General features: G+C 42.0%; 1 protein-coding gene and 1 long non-coding RNA gene across 3 annotated transcripts; one reads left to right on the top strand and one right to left on the bottom strand.

Moving 5' to 3' along the window:
• Nucleotides 1-8,107: 8,107 nt before the first annotated feature.
• Nucleotides 8,108-22,635, bottom strand: LOC117361579 (sulfotransferase 1C4-like). Of its 2 annotated transcripts, none has more exons than XM_033947114.1 (7): nucleotides 22,439-22,635; nucleotides 19,833-19,958; nucleotides 19,293-19,390; nucleotides 19,028-19,154; nucleotides 18,796-18,890; nucleotides 17,068-17,242; nucleotides 8,108-8,265 (listed from the first exon to the last, which is right to left on the bottom strand). In XM_033947114.1, exons 1-7 carry the CDS (start codon nucleotides 22,584-22,586, stop codon nucleotides 8,153-8,155), a joined length of 882 nt encoding a protein of 293 aa, XP_033803005.1. In that variant the 5' UTR covers nucleotides 22,587-22,635; the 3' UTR covers nucleotides 8,108-8,152. The 2 variants fall into 2 exon arrangements, with proteins under 2 accessions (XP_033803005.1, XP_033803006.1); XM_033947115.1 differs by lacking the exon at nucleotides 22,439-22,635 and adding an exon at nucleotides 21,149-21,183.
• On the top strand, nucleotides 22,111-27,355 carry LOC117361580. The gene is made up of 4 exons (XR_004539695.1): nucleotides 22,111-22,448; nucleotides 24,971-25,050; nucleotides 25,182-25,259; nucleotides 26,827-27,355. It is a non-coding gene; the product is annotated as an uncharacterized LOC117361580 (long non-coding RNA).
• Nucleotides 27,356-27,729: the final 374 nt, after the last annotated feature.

Genomic DNA, 27,729 nt, shown 5'->3' with positions numbered 1-27,729 from the left:
GCCGTGTGGCAAAAGACCCAAAGCCCTTTACATCCCTATGAGCTTTGGGGCAGCTACTACAGCAGCCCACACTAATTGACTTTGTAAAAGAGGCTCATAGTGACATATAAGTACACTTCTCCCTTGGTATTCACGAGGGTTAGGGGCAGAGCCGGACCGCGAAATGTGAAAAATTGCGAATAACTTTGTGCTGGCTCTGACCCACCCCCGGACCTTATCTGGTAGTCTCCACCTCCTCCGATCGCCTCCCTCCGTGCGTGTTGCATGTTTGCGGGGGGCCAGTGCGGGTGCTTCGGTCTCCTCTTTCCCCGCTTTGGTGTCAGGCCGGGGGAGCACAGAGGCGATGGCAGGAGGATGCAGGTAAGAGGCGCTTGCTGGGGGAGGGGGGGAGACGCTGGGGTTATAGGACGCTGAGAACGGAGATCGTTCCTCTCTGAGTGCATAGGACCTGGAACGGGTAGCCTGTGTCGGGAAAGGCCAGGGAGCGGCTGAAGCCTGCTTGCGTACGTGTGTTTAGGTCTGTGTGGGCCCCGACCGTTCTCTCCAGGGTCCGGCTCCTCAGTGCTCTTCGTTTCTCTCACATCGCCACGAAGATGAACCAGTCTGTTAGTGTGATTAGGCCCCCCTCCGCCTCTGATCGCCTCCTTCCTTGCCCCGATCCAAGTCCCAGAGCCGGTTTTTTTTTTTCAATTCTCGGGGTGGGGGGGGTCTGGGGAAGTCTATATTCAGAGTATTCTGTTATGAGTTATCTAACCATAAAAATTTGTTTTTTTTTGTTCAGTTTTAATAAATGGTAAGAAACCCACCTCTGTACTACGCTGAGACATTTTTGTATAGTATGGATCATCAAAATAAAATAAAAATAATTGGAACTAATAATGTCTGCATTACTGAAAAAGCAGACTTCCAGATCCTGTAGTCCCCTGCCATAAGAGCACATAAAAATGTTAAACAAAATTGTAGACAATAGGAATCCTTGAAGTACACCACAGTTGACAGTCCAAGGCTCCAGTAAAACATCATTCATCTTTATATGTGAGAGAGGCCCTGAGTTTTGTTAAGGAAAGTTGTGAGAGAAGGATTCAGAGGATAGAATTCAGAAGATAGAAAAGTAGTAAGAGGAGTATAGGAGAATAGGAGAATGGGGAAGGGGCGAGATGGAAAATCAGAGAACTAGGACCTAAGAGATGGAGGTGGACAGCTGATAGGTGAAAAGTAAAAAGAAGGAGATGAAGAATTGTAGGCTGAGCAAAAGGGTGAAATTAGAGAGGATAGAGACAGAAAAGAAAGATGGAGAGGAAAAAGCTAAAAGGGAAAGATCAATAATTCTAATTCTGAATTCTTATATTTTTTTTTATATTTAAATTTTTATTGAGTTTTGTAACATATCAACATTTCAAAACCCATCACAGAACAAGTCAGAACTGGGTACAACACTACCCCTGCAACATATCCCAATAGAAGCAAAGTGACAAGGAACACCAATTAACCCCATTACCAGCCGATAGAAAACCCATCCAGCCATACCCCCTAATACAGGGGACTTACACACTCAGATGGCCCCCTCCATCTGCCATGTACAACAATAACTCCATCCATCCCCCAAGCTCAGCTGCTCCCCCATTCTACAATATAACCACCCCTCCCCCATCCCCCATGCCCCAAAATGCAAACAAAACATATCAAAGAACTCAATTCCCCCATCCCCTACCCATTAAAGATCCAATTTCTGGGACAGAACATTCCAGGTATGCAAGGAAGACATATAATACCCTCTGCGCTTAGCCACATACAATTCCATTTTCCCCATCATAGATAATTTCACTCTCCAATCATTCACAGAAGGCACCAGTGTTTGTTTCCAATGAGCTGCAATAAGACACTTGACTGCTGCCAGACCCAACCGCAGTAACTTAGTCTGCCATTTAGTCTCGCAAATGTTAGTCAACCCCAATAAACAACTTTGAGGGGTGAGAGGGACAGCCACCCCCAACATATGTGACAAGGTGTGAATCGCTTGTGTCCAAAAGGGGACCAAATCCACACACTCCCACCAAATATGGCGAAAATGACCCTAGGGCCTTGTGGCAGCGCCAACATTGAGCAGGGGGTACATCTTGTGAAGTTTCTCAGAAGTATGGCTCAATACCTTATAAGCATTTTCCTGAATCAAAGCACAAGTAGCAGCCCGGCCCACCTCCTCACAAATAATATCCCACTCTTTGACAGTAAAAGTACAGTGCAAATCCCATTCCCAATGTCTACGAAAAGCACACTGTGGCACCACATGGCCCTTCAGGTATCGGTATACAACCGATATGGGCCAGGGTACTCTCTGCAATGTCCCCCAAAGTTGTTCTAAATGTTCATCCTCAATAGGCGATGTCTTGTCCCCCCCAGCTCCTTGTGCACATAAAATGCCGAACTTGAAGATAGGCCAGATAGTCCCCATCCCGCACCTCATAAGAGCATTGCAGAACCTCAAAGGAAAGCAATCACCCTCCCTACAGTAAATCACATTCTTATATTTTGCTGAATCTCTTGTAAGTTTGAAGTGGATTTCAAAAGAGCAAATGTGAGGGAATAGAAGAAGGCAGGAGGAGAGAGAACAAATAGACAACAGCCACCTGAAAGAGTTAGCAGAAGCTCAGGAAACATAGAAGATGACGGCAGAAAAGGGCTACAGCCCATCAAGTCTGCCCACTCTGCTTACCCACTCCCTGTCTATGCCCTAATGACCCAATTTCCTTATCTTGACCCTCATAGGGATCCCACATGGGTATCCCATTTATTCTTAAAGTCTGGCACGCTGTCTGCCTCGATCACCTGCACTGGAAGCTTGTTCCAATGATCAACCACTCTCTCTGTGAAGAAATACTTTCTGGTGTCGCCATGAAATTTTCCGCCCCTGAGTTTGAGCGGGTGCCCTCTTGTGGCCGAGGGTCCCTTGAGAAAGAAAATATCATCTTCCACTTCGACATGTCCCGTGAGGTACTTAAATGTTTCGATCATGTCTCCCCTCTCCCTACATTCCTCGAGAGTGTAGAGCTGCAATTTGTTCAGTCTCTCTTCGTACGAGAGACCCTTGAGCCCCAAGATCATCCTGGTGGCCATCCGCTGAACCGATTCAATTCTGCGCACATCTTTACTGTAATGTGGCCTCCAGAATTGCACACAGTACTCCAGATGAGGTCTCACCATGGCCCTGTACAACGGCATTATGACTTCAGGCTTTTGGCTGACGAAACTTCTATTGATACAACCCAATATCTGCCTTGCCTTAGATGAAGCCTTCTCCACTTGATTGGCAGTTTTCATGTCTGCTCTGATGATTACTCCTAAATCTCGTTCTGCTGAAGTCCTAGTTAAAGTTTCTCCGTTCAAGAAGTACGTCCTGCATGGATTTCTGCTTCCGAGGTGCATGACCTTACATTTCTTAGCATTGAAGCCTAGCTGCTAGGTTGAGGACCAACTTTCCAATGTAAGCAGGTCCTGCGCCATATAATTCTGTAAACTGCATTCACTTACTATATTACATAGTTTGGCGTCATCGGCGAATAGTGTTAATTTACCTTGAAGAAATTAGGACCAACATGATTGGAAAAATAAAATGCTCATGACAGGGCCGGATTTAGATGAAAAGAGGCCCTAGGCTATTCCTTATGAGGCCCTTTCACCTTATGAGGCCCTTTCACCTCCCATTTTTAAGTTTGTAAATTACATGAGAGATAATAAAATACATCATTACTGTGATATATATCAATATGTTAAATGAAACATGTTGTTATTGGTACTAACCTTTATAAAAAATGTGACACGGATAATAAATTTAAAAAAGTCGAGAACACTTATTTGGACATTTATTCTCAGCAATATATATAGTACTTGTAACAATAACTAATCAAACATAACACACAACATTTACAAAGAAACAAAATTCAAATAATGAAAATCTTTGACTACGAAAATAAAATACGCAATAAAAATTATCATATTTTCTATCAAATTAAATTAAATATATTCAATACATTGAAGTTTAAACCAAATTCAATTCAGATAAATTTATTTCATAATAATTTGCATTTAAAGTTTAAGTATGAATTATTATGAATTTTAAGTCTTAAACTAAACCAAAAATGGAACAAAATATCAAATTGTATATCATATTAAATTTTATGTTAATAGTTATTTTATTTAAGAACTGATTCAATCCAAGTATACATTTAAAACGAAATAGTAGATTAGAAGAATTTCTTTCTAAACTTTTTCACACAGAATTCTTCTATAAGTTCATCAAAATCTATTTTTCTGAAGGTCTCATTTTCGATGCACAAAATACTCAATGAAGACAACCTCGTGTGGGTCATTGTGCTTCTTAATTGATTTTTGATATTTTTAATAATAATAATAATAGTTTATTCTTATATACCGCCATACCCAACGAGTTCAAGGCGGTTTACATCAAATTAGATTAGGATCTGAATAGACAGGCAGATTTACAATTATTTATCAGAATTACAGCTTTAATCGAACAAGACAGAGGATGTGGAAAGTAGGGAAAAAGGGAAGGCCTCATGAGGGAGGCGGAGTGGGGAGGCGGGAGTTATTGTCGGGGGGGGGACGACAATTCGGGTCTTGTTTGCTGAATAGGTAGGTTTTAAGTAGTTTTCTAAAGCCGAGGTAAGTGGGGGCCTCGAGTATCATTTGTGTTAGCCATGGGTTCAGCTTAGCTGCTTAGAAGGCGAAAGATTTGTCCAGGAATCTTTTAAGGTGACAAAGTTTGAGCGAAGGGAAGGCGAACAACTGAATACGACGGGATTTCTTGTTGGTGCTATAGAGGTTGAAGTGGGGGTTGATGTAACTTGGTGAGGAACCATTTACAGCCTTGTAGCAGAAGCATGCGAATTTAAAAAGGACTCTAGACTCGAATGGCAGCCAGTGAAGTTGGTGGTAGAAAGGGGTGGCGTGTTCCCATTTCTTTAGGCCAAAGATGAGGCGCACGGCGGTATTTTGGATTATTTTTAGTCTCCTGGTTGTTTTCTTCGTGGCGTTAAGGTATATGATGTTGCAATAATCTAGAATGCTGAGGATGGAGGATTGTACAAGAAGGCAGAAAGAAGTGTCATTGAAGTATTTTTTTATGGTGCGAAGTTTCCAAAGTACAGAGAAGCTTTTCCTGATGATGAGGTCGGTGTGATTTTCTAAGGAAAGATTTTTGTCCAGCGTGACTCCCAGGATTTTTAAGGTTGGTTCGAGGGGGAAGGTCATTCCTTTCAGTTGAATTGTAGCTTCCTTGATTTTGTCATTGGGGGTGGCTAGGAAGAATTTTGATTTGTCGGGGTTTAGTTTCAGTCTGAATGATAGCATCCAGAGTTCAATCTGGTTGAGAATGTTTGTAATGTGGTCGAGTATTTCTTGTGAGAAATTGGTTAGTGGGATGGATATTGTGATGTCGTCTGCATAAATGAAGAATTTGAGCTTGAGGTTATGAAGAAGGTTACCTAGGGAGGCCAGGTAGATATTGAATAGGGTGGGGGATAGGGGGGAGCCCTGCGGGACCCCGCAGGTGTTGTCCCAGCTATAAGAGAAAGAGTTGTTCTTGCATATCTTGTAGGATCTATTTCTTAGGAACCCCTGAAACCAGTTAAGGACCTGGTCTGAGATGCCAATGTGAGCCAGGCATTCAAGGAGAATGGTGTGGTCTACCAGGTCAAAAGCGCTGCTCAGGTCAAGTTGTATGATCAAGGCACTTGAGCCCTGACTAAAGAGCGTGTGGAGGTGGTCGAGAAGGGAGGCTAAGATGGTTTCGGTGCTGTGGTCCATGCGAAAGCCTGATTGATAGTCGCTTAGAATGTTAAATTTATCTAGGTATGCAGAGAGTTCCGCCTTTACCAGCCCCTCCGCTATTTTGGTGAATAAGGGGATACTGGCGATCGGTCTATAATTAGATGGGGAATTAGGTGGTTCTTTCGCATTTTTTATAATAGGGGTGATCATAATATGACCTTGCTCAGACGGGAAGTTTCCTGAGGATAATAGGTAATTAACCCATGTCATCATTTTTGCTTTGAAGTGGGGGGGGGGGGGGTGCAGTTTTCATGATATTTGGTGGGCATGAGTCCAATTTGCAATGGGAGTGTGTATATTTGTTGTAGTATGAATTGAAGGTTTGCCAGTCGATTACTGTGAATTGTTTCCAACTAAGGTCTTGAAAATGACCTTTCTCCAGTACAATTAGTGACTATTAAACTGAGAAACAGCCGTAAGATTCACTGTTTTTAGAATAGTGTAATTTTAATTTTGCTAACAATTTGAATGTAGGCCGCTCTTGATCTTGAGGCCCTAGGCTGAAGCCTAGTTAGCCTGTAGGAAAATCCGGCCCTGCTCATAGAACAAAGATAGAAAAAAAAAGTGTTTTTATTTTAAATTTAGCTTTGGAAATGTGAATCATGGGTGACTTTGTATTTTGTTCAGTAGAAGAGGGAATGCATTTCTGTTTTTTTCTCCAGTGTTGCAGTACATGCCAAGTTTAATTTTTATTTCTATTTCTATTTAAGGAGAGCATATTTGTGCATAGGCACCTACATTTTATAGGGCGGTAATGCTGGACCATGGAATGGTAGAAGCAAAGGGAAGAGGAAATGCTAGGGTTGGGGTGGAGCTTGTCCCTGGCAACCAAAAGGTATTCAGCTGCATCTGGTTTTAGTAGGTATGTGTTTTCCTGTTAGATGCACAAGGATCACAGGAAACAGGGAGGAAAAGGTCTAATGCAATAATCCAATATGCAGCAAACAGTGGTGATGAAGGAAGACATGCTGAAGCCATAGGTGTCTACAAAAAGTTTAATATTAGTCTATTAGTCTCAACACATGTTTATTAATAATAATAATAATAATAATAATAACAACAACTTTATTCTTGTATATTGCATTACCATGGAAGTTCTATGCGGTTAACAGATGTACATTACAGCGAAGATACACTTTTTTTTTTTTTTTGGCATAGCTACATTTACATTTTCGGCGATGCTACACTTGCGGTGAAGTTATTCTTCAGGTCGGTTACTATTGCAGAGAAGTTACATTTGTTGTAAGTTGCATATATATAGCGGAGTTCATACAGTAGTGTTACATACAGCGGTGATATATACTGCGGAGTTCGATAAAGCCGAGCAGAGGCATTAAGTAAGGGAGGTAACGAAGAAGGGGTGATTAGTTGGATAGGGTGATCCATTTTATTAAGCCATTTGGTGGCTGACAGGATTGGAGGAGTCGAGAGTCTGAGGTAAGTCAAGAGCCGAGGAAGAGGCAAGGAAGAGGGGGGGAGAAGTTAGAGGAATTTATCATAAAGGTAGGTTTTGATTGCCTTCATGAACATTTGGTAGGGGGGGGGGATTGGAGATGAGTGCTGTGAGGCATTTGTTCCATTTGCCTGCTTGGAATGCAAGGGATCTGTCGAGAAATTTCTTGTAGAGGCAGCCTTTCAGGGAAGGAAAGGAGAACAGGTAGGTGTTTCGTGTATGAGAGGGGCCAGCAATTTCAAGGTGCTCGGATAGGTAGATTGGAGAAGAGCCTGCTAGGGTTTTGAAGCAGAGGCAGGCGAATTTGAAGATGATCCTTGCCTCCACTGGCAGCCAGTGGAGTTTAGCGTAATAGGGGCTAACATGGTCATATTTTTTGAGGCCGAAGATGAGGCAGACAGTAGCATTTTGAACTATTCTTAAACGTTTGATGGTGTTTTTATAGGATCCCAGGTATATGATGTTACAATAGTCCAGTATACTTAAGATTAGTGACTGGACAAGAAGACGGAAGGAGAGGTGGTCGAAGTAGCGTTTAATGGTGCAAAGTTTCCAGAGGGAGTAGAAACATTTTTTGACCTGGGCACTGGTATGATCTTCGAAGGTCTATTAGTCTCAACACATGTTTTGGCTAAAATAGCCTGTGTCAGGAGTCTATAACATAATACACAAGGATTTAAAAATGTGGATCTCCATAAAATCACTATGCAATCAGTGCCAGGCAGAAAATCTGTTGACACCACATACAAAGTGTATCTTTTCTATGTGCACAGTTTTCACAGTATAACGGATTAGGCAACAGGCACTCTCTTGCACCATCATCTCATTTCCTTTCCCTCCCCCTCCTGTTCATCAGAGTTCATTGCAGAAATTGAGAGATGTTCCCACCATCTTTGTCCTGTAATCTTCATCAAATCTCTCATTCTGTTCCACTGTGAAATGTGTTTTCCAGTCTCCAACAGTCCCTGAAACACAGAAATAGGAAGAGTAAGGGGCTCATAATCGAAACGGAAATTTGTCTAAAAACCGGCCTAAATCGGCACTTGGACAATCAGTAAGATAAGTTGTCCAAGTGCTGATAATCAAGCCAGGTTTTAGACGTATCTAAAAATGACTTAGGCCTTTTCAGTGCTGCTGTACGACCAGAGCTAAAAGGGGCATTTTAGGAGGAGTGGTGAGGGTGGGATGTGGGCTGATTTTTAAACTTAGTCTTACTGCAAGTATAACCAAACGTTTAACGAGGCTGCCTGGACGGAACTTGTACGTTGTGACTTAGGCCATGTAAAACCAGGTTTAAGTGCCAAAAAGGTATCTAAAGTGACCAGATAAGCACTGCAGACACAAAGTACAGGCCCCCACACACTGCCCCAGTGATCACTGGCCCCCCACAACATAAAAATCGGAATAAATATGTGCATACCTGCATCCAGAACATCAGGACCTAGCATAGCAAAGCCTAGTAGAGCAGCACAGTGGTTGCTTAAGTAGTGTGGGGGTGGGCTAGTGAACCATAGAGAGGAGGACCACTGCATTTATGGTGGAACATGTGCACCCCCAAACCCTACTGTACTGCCATATAGGTGTCACCTGCAGCCATGAGGACTACTGTGGTGGTAGACAAGTGGGTTTAGTAGGTTTTGGGGGGCTCACCATGACCTATAAGGGAGTTATGGTGAGATGTTTATGTGGCACCCTTTTTGTGAAGTTCGCAGCAGTGCTCTGAAAGGTGCCCCACTACTCTGCTGCCATGTCTGGGTGTCCAGTCCATCGCTTTGTTGGCCCCTCCATGTCCAAAAGGTCCTTTTCTAGACGTTTTTGACTTGGATGAATTTTTGGACGAGAATGGGGTATAAAGTTAGATGACTTAGCAGTCTGGGTGATCAAACAGCTGGATGTACAGTTAGACGACTCTTGAAAAAAAATATATATATTTTGGATGTATTTTTCGAGAATGGACTTTAGACACTGCTGACTTTGGGCGACTAGCGACTTAGGCCCACAATGGACATAGACATTTCTTTCGATTATGCCCCTCTAAGGCTTTATGTATCTGTTTGATGTCACTTACTAACGTGTAAACAAGTATATTTCTTAACATTTTACAGTCTTTTGGAAAACCCTACAGGTACAGGAAAGTCTTTTAATAAATAAGCCCTCTGTACTTTCTAAGGCAATTGTGAGTAAGAGCTGGTTCTCTTTTCTTTTAAATATCTTTCAAGTGGGTAAACTGAACTATGCAAGAAAAAGTGGCAAGACACCATTTTAGAAGCCCTATTTGCAACTTGGATGTACATACAGTAGAATTTAAGAACATAAGAATTACCATACTGGGATATACCGAAGGTCCATCAAGCCCAGTATCCTGTTTCCAACAGTGGCCAACCCAGGTCCCAAGTACTTAGCTAGATCCTAAGTAGTACAAAAGATTTTATGCTGCTTATCCTAGCTATATACAGTGGATTTCTCCAAGCCATCTCAATAATGGCCTGTGAACTTCTCTTTTAGGAAATTATCCAAACTTTTAAAAAACCCCACTAAGCTAACTGATTTCACTATATTCTCTGACAACAAATTCCAGAGTTTAATTACACATTGTGTGAAGAAATATTTTCTCCAGTTCGTTTTAAATCTACTACTTAGTAGCTTCATCACATGCCCCCTAGAACCAGTATTTTTGAAAGCGTAAACAAGTGATTCACATCTACTCTTTCCACTCCACTCAGTATTTTATAGACTTCTATCATATCACCCCGAGCCATCTCTTCTCCAAGCTGCAGAGTCCTAGCCGCTTTAGCCTTTCCTCATAGAGAAGTCATCCCTTTTATCGACCTTCTACGTACCTTTTCTAATTCCGCTATATCTTTATTGGATGCATATATCTGATTTTAGAAAACTTGGACTTACATGTTCAAATTGCAGAGGGGATATTGTCTGGGCCAGTGTGCGGTTTAAATATATATGTGCAGGCCCCTTTGAGATTTACATCTGGTCCCAGGGACATTTAGGTTATATTAACTCATTTTATGGAGTGCTTCACTATAGAAATTAGGGGAGGTCGCTCTCATGATCTGTAGGTTTTTTTTAAATGCCCCCCTGTCCCCCCCTCCCAAATATGAAACTGTTTTGAAGCTCTGTGACAGCTTGGGGAAACAGACGTGTAGCGTTCTACAATGGGAGACATACACATGTATGTTGCCATGTTGGCTCTATTGTTATTTCAGACTGAAACTTGTTAAATAGGTGCTGCCACTGCCGGTGGCTGCCCCAAAAGTCTTCCTTCTGATGCGTTTGTGTTTTGCGTCACAGGGAAAGCTTCTGGATCAACCGCTGGCAGCCTGTAGGAACCGCTGCTGGTGACCTGAAGATGCTGCACGGGTTGGGGGTGGGAAAGAGAGGCTGCTGCACAGGCTGGGGGGGGGGGAGGGAAAGAGAAAAAGATACCCACCCAGTTTGGGCTCAGGTCTGCCCAAAATTGGCTGGCTGGCTGTGCCATTGCCAGTGTAGCATTTTAGAAAAAGCTCTTCATTGGCAGATTCTTTTAAAAAAATGTTACAGGAATTTGACACATCCCCATCTGTTTTTATGCTCTTTCTAAAATTTTCCTTTAAATGTAACTAACCATCGATCTGAGGATAAAAACCTACTTACTGTTCCATCCCTACGAACCTTAAATACCAGACATAACACACTTTTCTCTGTTACCGTCCCACCTAACGTGGATAAGAGAAGAAAAAAATCTTGAGAAATTTAAATCAAAACTAAAAAGTTTCCTATATAGAGATGCTATGTCCTTCCATGGCCGTATTCTATTTACGGCGCTTGGCGGCTTATGACACTGTCGGCGCATGCAGGAATTTGAGCAGCAGTGGTGGCTTCCCCCATCTATAATCATAAAACCCTAGAAAGGCATGCGCACTTAAAACTCTGTACCTCTGTATACGCAGTAGGACAGAAGGAGCCTGCAGCGGTTTTCCCTTTGCTCTCCCATGGCGACGCTACAACCCAGGAGCTAGTGCGTTTCTCCCTCAGTGACTCTGTGAGCCCGGAGCCAGTGCGGTTTCCCCAATGCCCTCCCTTGGCAACGCTGCCCTCCATCCGCCCTCTCTCTGTCTGCTGAAAAAAACCCAGGTGACACAAAAATAAAAAATAAAAACAATCGCTAGCAGTAGGGGGAAGGAGCACTTCCGGGTGTGGCAGTGGAGGGCGCGGCTTCTGCCTCCCCCCCAAGCAACAGCAAAAACTCCTGATGCCCGTGGCTGTGACCCCCCCCAAAGTAAATTCCCCTGGAGCAAGCTTGGACACCTGAAAATGGAGTGAGGGGAAGATCACTCCCAACTGTCAGAGGATCTAAGCAAAGGGCCAAGAAAGAGTTAAAAAAAAAAAAAAAAAGAAAGAGATAGAAGAGATGGGAAGAGAGGCTTTGGGTGGGTGAGAGAAGCAAGCATTTGGGGGGCAGGTAGGAGAGAGAGAGTACACGGATGGGGTGGGCCACCACCACCTCGGCGAGTGAGGTCTAAAGGAGCCCTCTCTACCCCCACCCCGGAGAAAGTGAAACATAGAAACATAGAAACATAGAAAAAGCGGCAGAAAAGGGCTATTGCCCACCAAGTCTGCCCATTCCAAGTATCCCCCCCCTGAGTTTACTCCCTTAAAGATCCCACGTGAGTATCCCATTTTTTCTTAAAATCTGTTACACTACTGGCCTTTATCACCTGGGGTGGGAGTCTGTTCCAATGGTCCACCACTCTCTCGGTGAAGAAGTACTTCCTGGGATCGCCATGAAACTTCCCTCCCCTGATTTTCAGCGGATGCCCTCTGGTGGTTGAGGGTCCCATGAGCCAGAAGATATCATCTTCTGACTCGATGCGTCCCGTGATGTACTTATATGTTTCAATCATATCTCCCCGTTCTCTTCTTTCCTCAAGTGAGTACAGCCGCAACTTCTTTAGTCTTTCTTCATACGTGAGATCCTTGAGCCCCATGACCATCCTGGTGGCCGTTCGCTGAACCGACTCGATCCTCAGCACGTCCTTTCGGTAGTGTGGGCTCCAAAACTGCACACAGTACTCTAAATGAGGCCTCACCATGGCTCTGTACAACGGCATCATAACCTCAGGTCTCCTGCTGACGAAACCTCTACGGATACACCCCATCATTTGTCTTGCCCTGGAGGAAGCCTTCTCCACTTGATTGGCAACCTTCATATCCTCGCTAATGATCACTCCTAGATCGCGTTCCGCCGTAGTTCTAACCAAGGTCTCACCATTTAGTACATAAGTTCTACGGGGGTTTCTCCTGCCCAAGTGCATTATCTTGTATTTTTTAGCATTGAAGCCTAGCTGCCAAGTTTTTGACCATTTTTCCAGCAGTAGTAGGTCGTGTGTCATATTATCAGGTAATAAGCATCTGCCTACTATGTTACAAAGTTTGGCATCGTCGGCGAACAGTGATACCCTTCCTCTAAGTCCTTTCGTCATATCTCTTATGAATAAATTGAATAGGATCGGACCCAGGACCGATCCCTGCGGCACTCCACTGATCACGTCCGATGCTTTGGATGGGGTACCGTTTACCACCACCCTCTGAAGTCTACCGCTCAGCCAATCCCCAACCCATGTAGTTAGAATGTCTCCTAATCCCATCGATTTCAGCTTGTTCAGTAATCTTCGATGAGGGACGCTATCAAATGCTTTACTGAAGTCCAAGTATACCACGTCCAGTGACTCTCCGGCGTCCAGTTGTCTGGTAACCCAGTCAAAAAAGCTAATCAGATTAGATTGGCAGGATCTACCCCGGGTGAACCCGTGTTGGTGTGGATCACGCAGTTTTTCTTCATCTAGGATTGTGTCAAGATTCTGTTTAATCAGTGTTTCCATGAGTTTACACACTATAGACGTGAGACTCACTGGTCTGTAGTTTGCTGTCTCTGTCCTGCAGCCCTTTTTGTGGAGTGGGATTACGTTGGCTGTTTTCCAGTCCAAGGGGACCCTTCCTGTGCTTAGGGAAAGATTGAAAAGAACAGATAATGGTTCTGCCAGGACTTCCCTTAACTCCCTGAGTATTCTGGGGTGTAGGTTATCCGGTCCCATGGCTTTGTTTACCTTGAGTCTTGAAAGTTCGCCGTAGACACTACTGGGCGTAAATTCGAAATCCTGAAACGGGTCTTTCCGGTTATCTCCCGTCTGCAGCTGTGGACAAGCTCCCGGCTCTTCGCGGGTGAACACTGAACAGAAGTATTGGTTTAGTAATTCTGCCTTCACAGAGTCTGATTCTGCAAGCGCGGAGAAGTGCGGAAGTGCATGCTGGGGCTGGGTTTGGCTCGCCATAGCCCAACAGTTCGCGAGCTTCCTGTGGAGCAGCATCAGGCGGCAATTTTTTTTTTTTCTTTCTATACCGTTCTCCCAGGTACTCAAGCATTTTTCCCTGTCTGTCCCGGCGGGCTCACAATCTACTTAATGTATCTGGGGCAATGGGGGGATTAAGTGACTTGCCCAGGGTCACAAGGAGCAACGTAGGTTTGAACCCACAACCTCAGGGTGCTGAGGAAATCTAGCACCAAGGGTGAACGAACGGGGTCCAGAGGGGAGACAGGACGCGTTTGCCCAGTGTGTAGCTGGGCAGGTGTGTGTGGGCAGCTGGCCACAACTGGATTGAAGAAAGGGCAAGGGAGGGTCTGGGCAGGGAGAGAGACAAAAGAAAGTGGGAGGGAGAGAGACAGAAAGAAAAAAAGATAGACGGGGCAGGGAAAGAGAGAAAAAGAAAGAAAAAAAGATAGATGGGGCAGGGAGAGAGAGAGAGAAAAAGAAAAAAAAGACGGGACAGGAAGAGAGAAAAAAAGACAAAAAAGATGGGGAAGGGAGAGGGAGAAAAAGATGGGGCAGGGAGAGAGAGAAAAAGAAAGAAAGAAAAAAAGATAGATGGGGCAGGGAGAGAGAGAAAAAGAAAGAAATGCAGACAGACATCTTTCTAGCACCCGTTAATGTAACGGACTTAAACACTAGTATACTATAACCTCTATTGTTCTATCCTTATTTGTTCTCTTTCCTATATTAAATTGTAGTTCTTCCCTGATTTCCACTTAAAGTGCACGTCTATCCCTACATTGTATGTCCCCCGTTTTTGAAAATTATTTATTGTACATCGCTTTGTAATCTTTGAAAAAGCAATTTTATCAAATATGAAATAAACTTGAAACCAATTAACTAACTAACCCCCCTCTTTTACAAAGCCACGCTAGCAGCTGCTGTGCAATAAAAGCCCTGAAGCCCTTTAAATCCTTATGCGCTTTGGAGTAGTTACTGTAGCAGCAACCACTAGCATGGCTTTGTAAAAAAAAAAAAAAAAAAAAAAGGGGGGGAGGGTAGAATTTGTCTATCATCCCTAAAATACAGAAGTAAAAACAGCAAGATTTTATCTACACTCCATAGTACATAGCAAAAGTAGCACTTTATTCAAGCTTCTCAGCACTCAGTAGCTGGACTATGGATAACACTTTATTCAGTCTCTATCACACAGTAATGGCAAGAGTGATATTATCTGCTGCCTAGTATACCACACTGGTAGATTAGACATATTTGTTATGATTCATAACATAAAGGTAATGGGAGTGGCACTTTAACTGCAATCAAGTAAAAGGATCCACATTCCCCCTCGAACAAACTTTAAAAGTACTGGGTGTAACACTAGACAAACATCTATCCCTCGAGAAACACACTGATATCACAGTCAGGAAAAGTATCTCGACACTATGGAAACTCCGCACCATAAAAAAATACTTTGACGACTCTTCATTCCGCCTCTTAGTACAATCCTCCATCCTCAGCATACTGGACTACTGCAACATCATCTACTTGAGCTCCTCAAAGAAAACCATCAGGAGACTAAGGATGATCCAGAACACCGCTGTCCGCCTCATATTTGACCTGAAAAAATGGGATCATATCACCCCTTTCTACCACAAACTCTGCTGGCTCCCTTTAGAATCCAGAATCATGTTCAAATTCGCCTGTTTTTGCTACAAAACAATATTTGGTTTATCCCCAAGCTACATTACCCCCCACTTCACCCTTAACCAGAACTACAAGAACTCCCGTAAAATTCAACTCTTCGCCTTCCCCTCCCTAAAACTATGCCACTCAAAAAAATTCCTCGACAAAACCTATGCCTTCCAAGCCGCCAAACTAAACCCTTGGCTAGCCCAAATGGTCCTCAAGGCCTACAACTACCTCGACTTTAGAAAACTACTCAAAACTCACCTATTTCGAGACCAAGACCCTTAATGCCCCTTTTCTATCCTCCTCCTCCCCCCCTTCTGATCTACTCCCCTCTCCCGTCTCCCTCCTCTCCCCCCTACTTCTCTCCTTGTTGTTCGCAACTCTACGATCAATTCGATATGTAACCACTTGTAACTACTCTCTCCTTGCTGTTTGCAACTCTATGATCAATTTGATATGTAACCACTTGTAATCTCTGTCTAACTAATGTGAACCGCCTAGAACTCTTCGGGGTATGGCGATATTCAAAAATAAAGTTATTATTATTATTATCATTATTACACAGTGTTTTCAGGAATGACAATTTATCCATGTTCCCTGGCTCAAGGGAATATTGGACATGATCTTTATCCATGCTCTCGAGGAAGCAACATAGGGGCTGGCTGGTGACCAGAGCTGTCAAGTTTACCAGTTCCAGGAAGGAGACCTTTGGCTGGTCCTGGTTTTGATTCTAGACACTCAGTGAAATCAGTGCTGAATGCATCAGATAGTGTTGTTAGAAATCTGGAACTGGTCTACAATGTCCTCCTAAAAATGGGTAAATTGGCAGGTCTGGGAGATTCTTTACTTCCTAGCAGACCGTAGAGGTAGGATGCAACTTTTCCATTTGAAAAAGAGCCTGACTGAACTCAGGATCTTCTGTTTCTGCCAAAATGGAATCTGCAACCAAAATTGGTTGCTTGGTTTTGGCAGAAACCAAAATTGTAAATGAAACTCCTCCGCCTTCCTGAACTGATACTTGCCAGCATTCCCCCTTGCCCCCTCCCATGTGATCATATCCCCACTTCACCTGAAGAACCTCCTTTTACCTACCTTAGGAAGACATGGTTGTCTAGTGGTGTCTTTGAGGGCAGGATCAAACACCACTTATTCCTATCCTGTGTCAATGCTCCATCACAATGGCTGCTGAAATTTCTATGGCAGCTAGTGAGATTGCCATGGGAGGTCCCAGGAGCCATTTTGTAAATGGAACCAAATGGCTGTTGGGACCTCCCACAGCAGTCTCACAAGGCTGCTGCAGGAAGTCTTGGCAGCCAATGCGATGAAAAGCAGTGGTATGGGGCAGGAATGAATGGGTTTGTTCTTGCCCCTGGGTAGGCCCTTGGAAGGCATGTGAGTGGAATGGAGGGGAGTGATCATGAGGGGAGGAGGAGTAAATTTCAGATTTCAATCGAAAATGCACTGGAATTTCAGCTGAAACCTGATCTCAGATTTCTGCCCTGTTTCAATAAACTGAACCCAAAATTCGGTTAGCCTTTAATTTAGAATTAATTTGTCCTGATTTCTCGGTTCTTGATATGAATGGTTACCAGAGGCTTAGCCCTGATAACTCTATTTAGGGCAGAGATGTGCTTGTTTTTTCCCATAATTCAGTCCCCTTAGGAGTGATGTTTCCATTCAGATGCCCAGTCCCACCAGGGAGTAATGCTGTGTTCTTTGCTTATATCCAACTTGAAAAGAGGTGAGAAATGTCTAAAGGCCAGCAGATGTTACCTTTCCTTATGAATGGAGAAACTGAGTGATCAAACCAGGGAAGAGCACAGTAGTTAGTCATGGGGTTCTCTTTCATAGCTTGAAAGGAGGTGTGTCCAATGATCTTCTCCTTAGCATCCTCTCCCAGATCCTTCTCCAGGAATGTCATCACCTTCTGAATCTCATGAGCAGGATCCTGTCAAAGAAAATAAATATTGAATATAGTAGAGGGTGTGTGTAATCGTAGCTTAAAGGGCAAAGAAGTCAAATAATTACTGTATAACTGGATAAGACTTCTCAGTATGCAAATAAGCAAAATATATATCTGACATAAAATAAGTACAGTGTTCACATACACTCAGAATTGTGAAATTTGACCAAGAGCATTAGCTCCTATAGCCAAACCCACCGCCCCATCACTGTGTATGACTTATTTTGAAAAAGAGCTTGAAAAGAACATACTGTTCAAGTGCTCAATTAATTTTCAACTGTGTCAGCAGGTTTGGCTATAGGAGCTAATGCTCTTGGTCAAATTTCACAATTCTGAGTGTATGTGAACACCGTACTTATTTTATAAGTCAGATATATATTTTGCTTATTTGCAAACTGAGAAGTCTTATCCAGTTATAAAGAAAATAAATAGACAAATAACGCCTCATTGGCTAGGGTGATTTTGAAGAATCCAGTATAGTGGTATGGAACTGTCTTAGACAAACGTCTCCCATTATCTTAATGTGTTTGTCTCTGTGGTCCACTGCTTCCTCTTCATTTGATCTTTGGGGGGGTGGCTAATGCTTTTCATGGTTCTTTGACTTACACTGATCACCAATATTGCCTGTCTCTGTGGCCCATACAGGCTGCTGATGCAAAAAGGCTCCAGGTCAGTGACCTGGCACAAAATTGCCTTTGCCCATCAGAAAGATTGATGCAAGACAGAAAGGGAAGTCATGTGAAACAACTTTTTTTTAAAAAAATTTATATTTATTGAATTTTTCAATATAATCAAGCATAAAACTTGTACAGAAAGGAAATTCAGCATGAAATTAATACAATTGAAAACATATATAAAGAAATATCAAATATAAGCATAAATTTCTACTCAAGTCCTCAATAAGATCCAAGAGGGGAAATAGGCGAATCAAAGTAATTATATATAAACCAAGTAATAACTAGTTGAATGAGATTAAAGCACCCTTTCTTAAACTAAGCACTTTCTTTCTCCAGAGATGCAGTTGAAAGAAAAGTTGTCAGTTGAGATGGCTCAAAGAAAACATATTTATGAGAATGATAATTAATAACACATTTGCATGGATGTCGTAAGTAAAAAGTCGCCCCCAGAGATATAACACCAGGTTTCCTTAGCAAGAATTCTCATCTCCTTCTCTGTGTATCCCTTGCCAAATCTGGGAACATCTGAATTTTACAACCTAAAAATTATTTTTGTTTATTTTTAAAGAAAAGTCTCAGCAACCAGTTTTTATCTGGTGCGAGAGCTACTGTCAAAAGTAAAGTGGCTGGGGTCACTAATTCTCTATCAGACATTTCCAAAATATTAGATATGTTCATTAAATCAGGTCCCATTTTCTGTTGTTGTTGTTGTTGTTGGTCTTGAATCTTATTTGGAAGGTAATAGACCTGTGTAAATGGTGGTAACAACTCTTCAGGAAGTTCCAATACTTCCGTGTGAAACAACTGATTGGTCTGACAAATCACAAATCTCTTCTAGCACATGATCTTCATGCTTCATACCTTCTTCATGTCCTCATAGAATAAGTATAGAATACGTTGATGCTCTCTTGCCTCCCACCAGTCTTTCACATGATCATGCCATGGACCCCAGGGCACTGAAAGAGGGTTGGAGAGAAAATCAGTTGTTGTCTGTGATCCTCTAATTGATGCTGTGATATAATCTTTAAGCTTTGATGCCAAAGCTTTATCCAAGGTAAAGAGATTAAAACAGTTCTCAGTCACAGGCACTCACCTTCTCCTGCCAGGAACTTCTCAAAATACTGTGCCCAGGTGCCAGGGTGTGGCAGTGCTCTGTTCATCTGCTGGAAATGGTAGTATGAAACTAGGTTGTCTTTGGCATTCCGAGCAACATAAATTATCTAAGGGAGAAAAGGAGAGAACAATAGAAGAGAAGATGACACCTTTCCTTCTGTGCATATAGCTGTTGTGTAATAAAATTTTAGGCAAGACCGCCCTTCTTTACCATTTCATTTCTCAGCACTCTCTTCACTTCTTACCTTACAGTCCTTCTCCCAGAAGGAGGGGGGCAACAGCTGGACAGGGAGGTGAGTCTTCAGAATTCTTGGAGGGGGCATCGCCTCTGCCAGCTCTAAACCTGAAAGGCAGATCTTGAAACACTGATTTACACCATGAAATCACAGAAGTCTTAGCATAAGAACATATACTGGGTCAGACCAATGGTCCATCAAGCCCAGTAGCCCGTTCTCATGGTGGCCAATCCAGATCACCCTGGCCAAAATCCAAAGAGAAACAATATTCCATGCTACCGATCCAGGGCAAGCAGTGGCTTCCCCCCATGTCTTTCTCAATAATAGACTATGGACTTTTCCTCCAGGAACTTTTCCAAACCTTTCTTAAAACCAGCTACGCTATCCGCTCTTACCACAACCTCTGGCAATGCAGGCATGGATCATTATAATACAGTGTCACTATCCCAAGTGAAAAGGAAGGGGTGCACCTAATTGGTATAAAGTGCTTACCAGAAAGCCTGTTAACTGAACTCATTGCCTATTAAATGATGCCTAGTTTACACTTACCTGAGGGAATATTTGGACATCTTAATTCAATAAAGGGGTGCCGAAGATGGATGGGTGCCCGCTGACACATTGCTGGATCTCCACCATGGATTACCATATCAACTATCTCTTGAATCCAAGTTGTTCCTACAGGAAAATATAGAAGAGAGAGAGGGATGAGGACAGAAATTTGTGATATAAATATTTATTTCTATTTTATATGAATGCTCAACCAAGCTGCCTATAATGGTATCATTTGTATTCTGCTGACATCACATTGCAGTTATATGTTTATAGTGCTGCTAAATGTTTATATTTCTGAGACTGGATTATGTTATTCCTTTTCTTAGGATTCAGTTTGCCATCTCCAAGTCTGATTGTAGTTATGTTTATATTTAGTCATTGTATTATTCTTGTACTGTTAATAAAATAGTAAGTTTGCTGTACCTGCTGTATATCACCTTGGGTGAATCTTTATAAAGGCAGTTAATAAATCCCAATAAATACATACATACTTTGCTGAGTGTTAGCTCTGTCAATGGAAGCTTCCATAGCACCATAAAATCCTGCAGTAGCCAAAGCATACACTTCCGTGTTATCTGATTTGACATAGAGCCTTGTCTCTGTATTTTGGCTATGCTCTGTGGAATTGCACAGAATTTCTTTTGGTTTCTTCTTGATTTTCTTCTCTGTGGATATTTTAGGGTCTTTTTTTTTTTTGGTTTTTGATTTCATAGAAGCAGGTGTGGGTCACTAGGTTTCTATATGGGTTTGGAGGGTATACAGCGATTAACTTGCCTTGGGATGAGTAGATAAATAGGTCTCTTTTTTTTTTTTTTTTTTTTTTTACAAGTATTGGTATGTTACCTGTTTTAAGAATGTATTTCTTTAGCATGAGTTAGAGTCAAAAAGCCAAGAAGCCAAACTGCATACAGTGAAACACCACAGAAACAATGACACATAGCCCCCTAATGCTCTGCAAAATATAAATATAGCAGATGTAGATTTGAAGAAACTGGCAAACAATCACCACTTAACAAATTAACAAATAGAAATAAAACAAAAATTGAAAATAAGAATATACCATTTTATTTGACTAATCCATTTTTCAATTAACTTTCAGAGGCCATAGCTTCCTTCAGGTCAATATAGTATACTGCTATTACATTATACTGTCCTGACCTGAGAAAGGGGGTTTTGGTCTCTAAAAGTTAGTAAAAAATGTATTAAAATTAGTCCAATAAAAAGATTACCTTATTTTCTGTTTATAAAAGTTTTATCAATACAACTTCAATACTATTTTATTCTAAAGCAACAAAAAAAAATATTTTTTCTACCTTTTGTTGTTTCTGCTTTAATCATCTTGTCTTCACTCTCTTGTCTTCTATGCATCAGCCCCTTCCATCCACTGTCTGCCCTCTCTCTCTCTCTGCCCCTTCCATCCACTGTCCATCCTCTCCCTGTTCCACATGGTATCTTCCCTCTTTCTATGCTCCTTCCATAAACTCTCTATCCTGTGCTCCTTCTCTCCTTTATACATGATTCATTTCAGCTTCACCCCCACTCCATTTTTCTGTCTCCACCCCCTCCCCTATGCTATGGCATCTCTCTCTTCTCCTTTCCTTCCTTCCCACTCCAGCCCATGGTCTGGCATCTCTCTCCCTCCATGCTCTGGCACCTCTTCTCCCTCCAAGTCTGGCATTTGTCTCCTTAGTTTCCTTTCCCTCCCCCATGCCCTGTCATCTCTCCCTCCCCCTCCATGGTCTGGTATCTCCTTTTCTTTCCCTCCCTCCCATAGACTTGGCATCTCTTGTTCCTCTCCCTTTTCCTTTCTTCTCCTTCCCTCTCTCTCCCCAATTAGGTGCAGCAGCAGCAGCATTTCTCCCCCTCCCTGTCCAACAGCAGCAGCTACAGCATTTCTCCCCCCTTCATCAGCATTTCTCCCCTTCTCTGTGCAGCAGCAGCATTTCTCCCCTCCACCCTTCCCTATGAAGCAGCAGCATTTCTCCCCCTCCCCTTTGCAGCAGCAGCATTTATCCCCCTCCCCTCTGCAGCAGCATTTATCCCCACTCACCCTTCCCTGTGCCGCAGCAGCATTTCTTCCCCCTTCCCTGTGTAGCAACCGCATTTCTTCTGTGCCTGCCTTTGTCGCGTGCTTCGTTTCTGGCCAGCTCCCTTGCTGCCTGTTCAAAGCCTCGGGCGTCGGCTTCTAGCGCGATCCGTGGCTTCGTTGGAAGCCTTCTCTCTGACGTTGACGTCAGAAGGAACGCTTCCGACGTAGCCACGGATCGCGCGAGGAGCCAGCGCCCGTGGCTTTGAGCAGGCAGCAAGGGAGCCGGCCAGAAACGAAGCATGCGCCGAAGGGAGGCACAGAAGAAAGGAAGGGAGAAGGCCGTGTTGGGACTCGCGAGGGAGCAGAAGCTGGGCCGCGGGTTGGACACTTGATTTAAAGGTTTGCTGTCGCTGCTGCTGGTTAAGAAAAGCAGCAGTGGCAGAATAGGAAGGGTGGTTCCGGCAGCGGGCCCTAGGCCCGTTCCTACTGGGCCTACCCTTTAATCCGGCCCTGGAGATAGGTACAAGAGAGCTCTTTCTGTATTAGTGGTGTCTTGGATCCATGAAGGAACTACCTGCTTTAGGGTAGGTAGCGATGAGGAGGTCATCTGGCTGAGCCTGGAAACTCCAGATCCTTTCCCAGTTCTCACAGGAAAGTTTTTGGAGCATAATCCCTTTTATTTTAGCCACATCCAGGCGTGGAGAAGGCTTAGTTTCTTCCATGGCTTCACTTTGTCTGGATTTCAGCAGTGAGAACAGTGCTTCACATGGACGTCATTTATATGATGTAACTAGTGGGGGAGGGCATAATACAAGTAATCCTCCAAAATGGGGTAAGAACAGGAGAAACTGGTCTTGTGAGTGATAGTATCCCAATGTGCTAGTGTTAGAAACAGGACTTTTGACAAGGCATAACCTGGCTTTTCAGCAAATTGTAGCTCTATCCTCCCCCCCTTTCTCTCCCCCCTTCTACACATAAGTTCATGTAATCCTTTTTCTTCTTCTCTACCCACTATTTTAAGTTCTCATGGAGATGATGCGGTATATAAACTTAAGGTTTAGATTAGATTAGATTAGATAACAAGAGTAGCAACCTGTTTGTATCTTCTCATACCTGTGCTTTTCAGGTCTGTATTCATCTCCTTTAGGAAAATTCAATCAACTGTAGATCACAGACCTTTTATTTTCACAGGTGCTGCAGTTTAATGTCTTTGAACATGAGAAGCCTGGGAAAGTGTGGGGATGATAGGGAAGTTCTACAGTTGTTTTTACCTATGTCTTCTATGATTAGAAAAAAGCAATCAAAACAATTGTAGTTCTGGAGTACAGTGAGTTTTTAATTTACCATGTTCCCTGAAAATAAGACAGGGTCATATATTAATTTCTGCTCTGAAAAACACATTAGGGCTTATTTTGGGGGATGTCTTATTTTTTTTTCAGGTACAACAATCATCTCTCCTTTCCTCTCCTCCACCCTAATTCTTCCTCTGTTTTTTCTCTCCCACCCACATGCAGCATCTTTCCTCCCTTCTCACCCAACACCTTGTGCCTTCCCTCTGCAGCATTTTTCTATCTCTCCCTCCCATCCCCTTATGCAGCAGAACCCCACCGACTCTCCCTCCCACAGAAAGACTGACATCAGTGTCAGTGATGCGGCAGAGGGAAGGCCCTGGGGGGGGGGGGAGACTGTGAAGCAGCCTGTTCAGAGCGCTGCTGCTGTTGTTTTTGGAGGCTTCAAAGTGCAGGTATGTCAGTCTCACGGTGGGTTAGAGTCAGAGGGGTTCTGTTGCACAGAAGGATGGGAGAGAGCAGAGGGAAGGCACGGCCCCATCGGGGTAGGCTGCAAAGCAGTCCATTCAGAGCACTTCTGCTTTTGGAGGCCTCAGAGCGGAGGTATGTCTGGTCTTACCAGGGCGGGGGTTGTTGAATCGATGAGTCTGATTTTTTCCGCCAAATATGGAGTCGGGGAGTGTCAGGGTTGCTGCGGTGGTCGAACTTAAGTAGGGTTTATTTTTGGGCTAGGGCTTATATTAGGAGCATCTTTAAAAATCATGCTAGGGCTTATTTTGGGGATAGGTCTTATTTTCGGGGAAACAGGGAAGGATAGGGACTGCTATTCTACTGCTTGACTCCTGGAGTATTGTTGAATGGGGAAACATGTTTTCAAGGCCCTATCATTGGAATGATTGGAAGTGGGACACAAGTGCATAAACGCTCAGCAGGCAGCACACTCAAATCAGCAATTGTTCATTCCAAAATATTTTTGACTATTAAAAAATGCCTTTGATTAGGATGCTTTTTGTTAGAAGACTGTGATAATGTCAGGTTTGCTGGTGGAGTTTGTTTTGCCTGCGATTGAAGGTAAGCTGCCTTGTTTTGCAAACCCCTTGGGGTCTCTAAATCTGAGACTTTTCCTCCACCTTTGTTGGATGGATTAATGTGCCTGGTTCTATCTGGTTGGATTTTTTGTGTGTTAGTGTGGAGCCTTTTATGTCCCATTAAGCCAAACTGAGGTCTTTTTCTTCCCTTTATTAATTTTTGCAAGGTGGATTAATGGCTAATTAGGAAGAAAGTGTATGTATTTGTTTGTTGTAATTGAAATCGCCAGTTTTTTTTTTTACTGTTGCCCAGTTTTCCTCATCTCTGTAAACATTTCTTCATCTGTATGCTCATTCTGTCATGGGGCATGGTAGTACAGCCTTAGCTGTATATTCTTTCCCTTCATGCATGGAATTTCTATCCATATGAATTCCACTCTATGTCAAGCAGAATGTTTATTTTGTTTGATTCAATTCCCTTTTTATCATATAGCGCAGTGGTTCCCTGTCCTGGAGGACCCCCAGGCCAGTCGGGTTTTCAAGATAGCCCTAATGAATATGCATGGAGCAGATCTGCATTCCTGGCATCTCCATTATATGCAAATCTCTGTCATGCATATTCATTAGGGCTATCTTGAAAACCCGATTGGCCTGGGGGTCCTCCAGGACAGGTTTGGGAACCACTGATATAGCATATCCCCTTCGAATTTGAACTATTCTATCATAGTATCACTGCAATATAATTTTACCCTGGTAACAGTGTCCCATTAATTGTCCTCCTTCGACCAGGTCTCTGAGATGCCTAGGTGACGTGTGGGGTCCTCCACCTTCACGCCAGGCGATCTGTGTACCCACCAGCCATCCAGCAGGTTTTTATATGATTTACATTAGCTTCCTGTGAAAAACACGTATTTCTTTTAACGTAGCTTACATTGTGTTCCATGTTCTATATGGTAATGTACCTGTCCCCATTACTGATTTATTCTCTTATATTTTTCAGTCATTATGATTATTAAGACTGCTTCCTGCTAAAGGAGTTCACAACAAGCGTATTTTGAACTCCTTGTACATTTTTCAGGTAACTACTGTGTAGAATGCCTAACCTCACTCTATCATATCTATTTCCACGTATTTATTATTTCACAAGCAGTTAAAAATATTTTTATTTGATTATTATGCTTTTAGAATAACTATGTTTAAATATTCAAATCTCCAATCTACACCACGGCCTCTCAGAAATAAAAAGCTGGATGACCCGAAACAAGCTGCAACTAAATGCGGCAAAAAGTAAATTCCTCGGATATGGAGAGGCAACCCCAAACACACATATTTTCTGAATGATACAAATAATTTTTGAATAATTACCATATAGATACTCTTTATTGTTTGTCACCATTCCATACACAGTGATTGGGCAGTGGGTCTGGCTATAGGAGCTTCGGTTCTTGGTCAGATTACACAATTCTGAGTGTATGCGAATTACTGTATTCATGACATTTGAAAAAAGTGAATACAGTATATATATATAGAGAGAGAGATCCTTTTTCTTTTCATATTGATTTTCCTATTGTCTTTTTTTTTTAAACATTTTTTCCAAACCAAGTTTCAGTAAAATTTTTTTTAATACCCTTCCTGATGTTGCTCTTTTCCCAAATTTTTTTATTTTCGTTTTTTTTAAAAACAAATGTAGTTTATCCTTATATTCCTTATGTATCTTTATTAACTATGGATAGGTTTGTATGTTTTTTGTCTCAACTGATTTTATTTGTTCCCCCAAATTTTTAATATTGTTATACGCATTGAAAATACTTGATATTGCGTTTAAATCAAAACTACAATAAACTTGAAACTTGATTTCTTTTGATCACTTTTTTTTTTAACAACATCTTATGAACAGCTTCCCTACCTTTTTTTGTGACTTGGTGCTACGATGTGACAATTATACAACTGTTGCTTACTTGGTGGTTATAATTTGCTGAGCACCCACACTATTATAATTAATTATTTTATGATTTAGTGAGATTTTTCTTTATTTTGTTTAAAAACTTATGAAGCAAGTATATGGTGTGATCCAGGTTTCTTCATAGAATCTGTAGATATGCACGTTGGCATTTTTATACAGTATGTTTTAAGCACCTTGTGTACTCATGTTTGAAGTTTTCTTTTGCTTCATAAGTTGTTTTTGCTTTACAAGTTATACGATCCTTTGTTTTATAGCATTCCTATAAAGTATTTACAAGTATATTGGCACCATCTACTGGGTATATTTGGTTATACATTATGGTTTCTTCTGTGTGATCTTTAATGCGCATTCTTATGTGTCATCGTTCAGTGCTTTTTACACACATTTTTATTATGTACATTTTGTATGATTCTGATATCTTTTCACCTCATGTATATGTATTTCAATGATGCGCATGTCCACATTTTAATTGGTGATATTTCTGTTTTGCTGTTTTCATGGCGATATTTTTATTCTGCAAGCTTTTGCTATATAATTTTTAATATCTTTATGTGTATATTAATGTGTAAATATAGCCTTTATTTACATTTTAATTGTCCATTCATGATTATCCTTTTCCCTTTGTCCTTTTGATCTGTTGTATGAATGTGTATTTATATTTTTTGTTGGTTTTATTTCATAGATTTTATTAGCATACGCCTGAGGAAGGCTTTCCAAACCGAAACACAGACCGTGTTGGGGTCCAGTACAGAAAAGGATAAAAGACTCTCCAATAGGCTTGCATTTTTTTAATATATATGTTTTTAGCTATTTATATGTCTTCAATAAACTGATTGTCTTTGAGGCTGATGTGCTGTGTCTCTTCCCCATTCTCTTTTGTGTTTTCCTTTTTGCGGTGAATACCTATATTGAGAAGAATCACAATTTCTGAGCTTTACTCTTCATTGAGGAACTCCAGAATCTTCTGATTCACCATATTATAATGCTGGTAAATGTGCACCTGATGTTCCTCCTTCATCTTAGTCTGATAGGAGCAGAACACAAACAATTCTTTTGCTCCCAACCCTCGTTGACCTTCCTATGGAAGCAATACAAGGGGGTGCTGAAAGTTCTCAGCCCAACCCAACCGAGAATGACATGGATATAGTTCAATCAGTGCTCTGAAACAATGTCAAAAACATATAATTTCATTTCTGCAAACTGGCACTTAATGAAATAAGATAACACTCTTTTTTTTTTTCAGTTCAATATTTTTTTATTAAGTTTTATGAAAAGATACAGTCCAAATATATTTTCAGATATATGTAAGACACTGGGATCTCGAAACTTATAACATTTAGTGTGACACAGCAGTAACTACAATCAATTATAATTAGGTTTGAAATCTTCTAATAGAACCAAAGTACTTGGACTGCTTATAAGAAAACAGTAAAGAAAGAAAGAAGGAGAGAAAAGAGAAAGTAAAGAGAAAAAGAGATAGAGAGAAAGACAGGAGTGTCTATGAAATAGAACTAACATAGGAGTCTAAGAATTTCCAAGGCGAGTTGCATAGTGTCATGTTCATGGATAGTCGAGCAATATTTTT

The sequence above is a fragment of the Geotrypetes seraphini genome, chromosome 5 (assembly GCF_902459505.1).
Source record: "Geotrypetes seraphini chromosome 5, aGeoSer1.1, whole genome shotgun sequence".
Classification (NCBI taxonomy): Eukaryota; Metazoa; Chordata; class Amphibia; order Gymnophiona; family Dermophiidae; genus Geotrypetes; species Geotrypetes seraphini.
The sequence above is the reverse complement of the archived record's forward strand: the minus strand, read 5'-3'. Positions and strand labels throughout refer to the sequence as shown.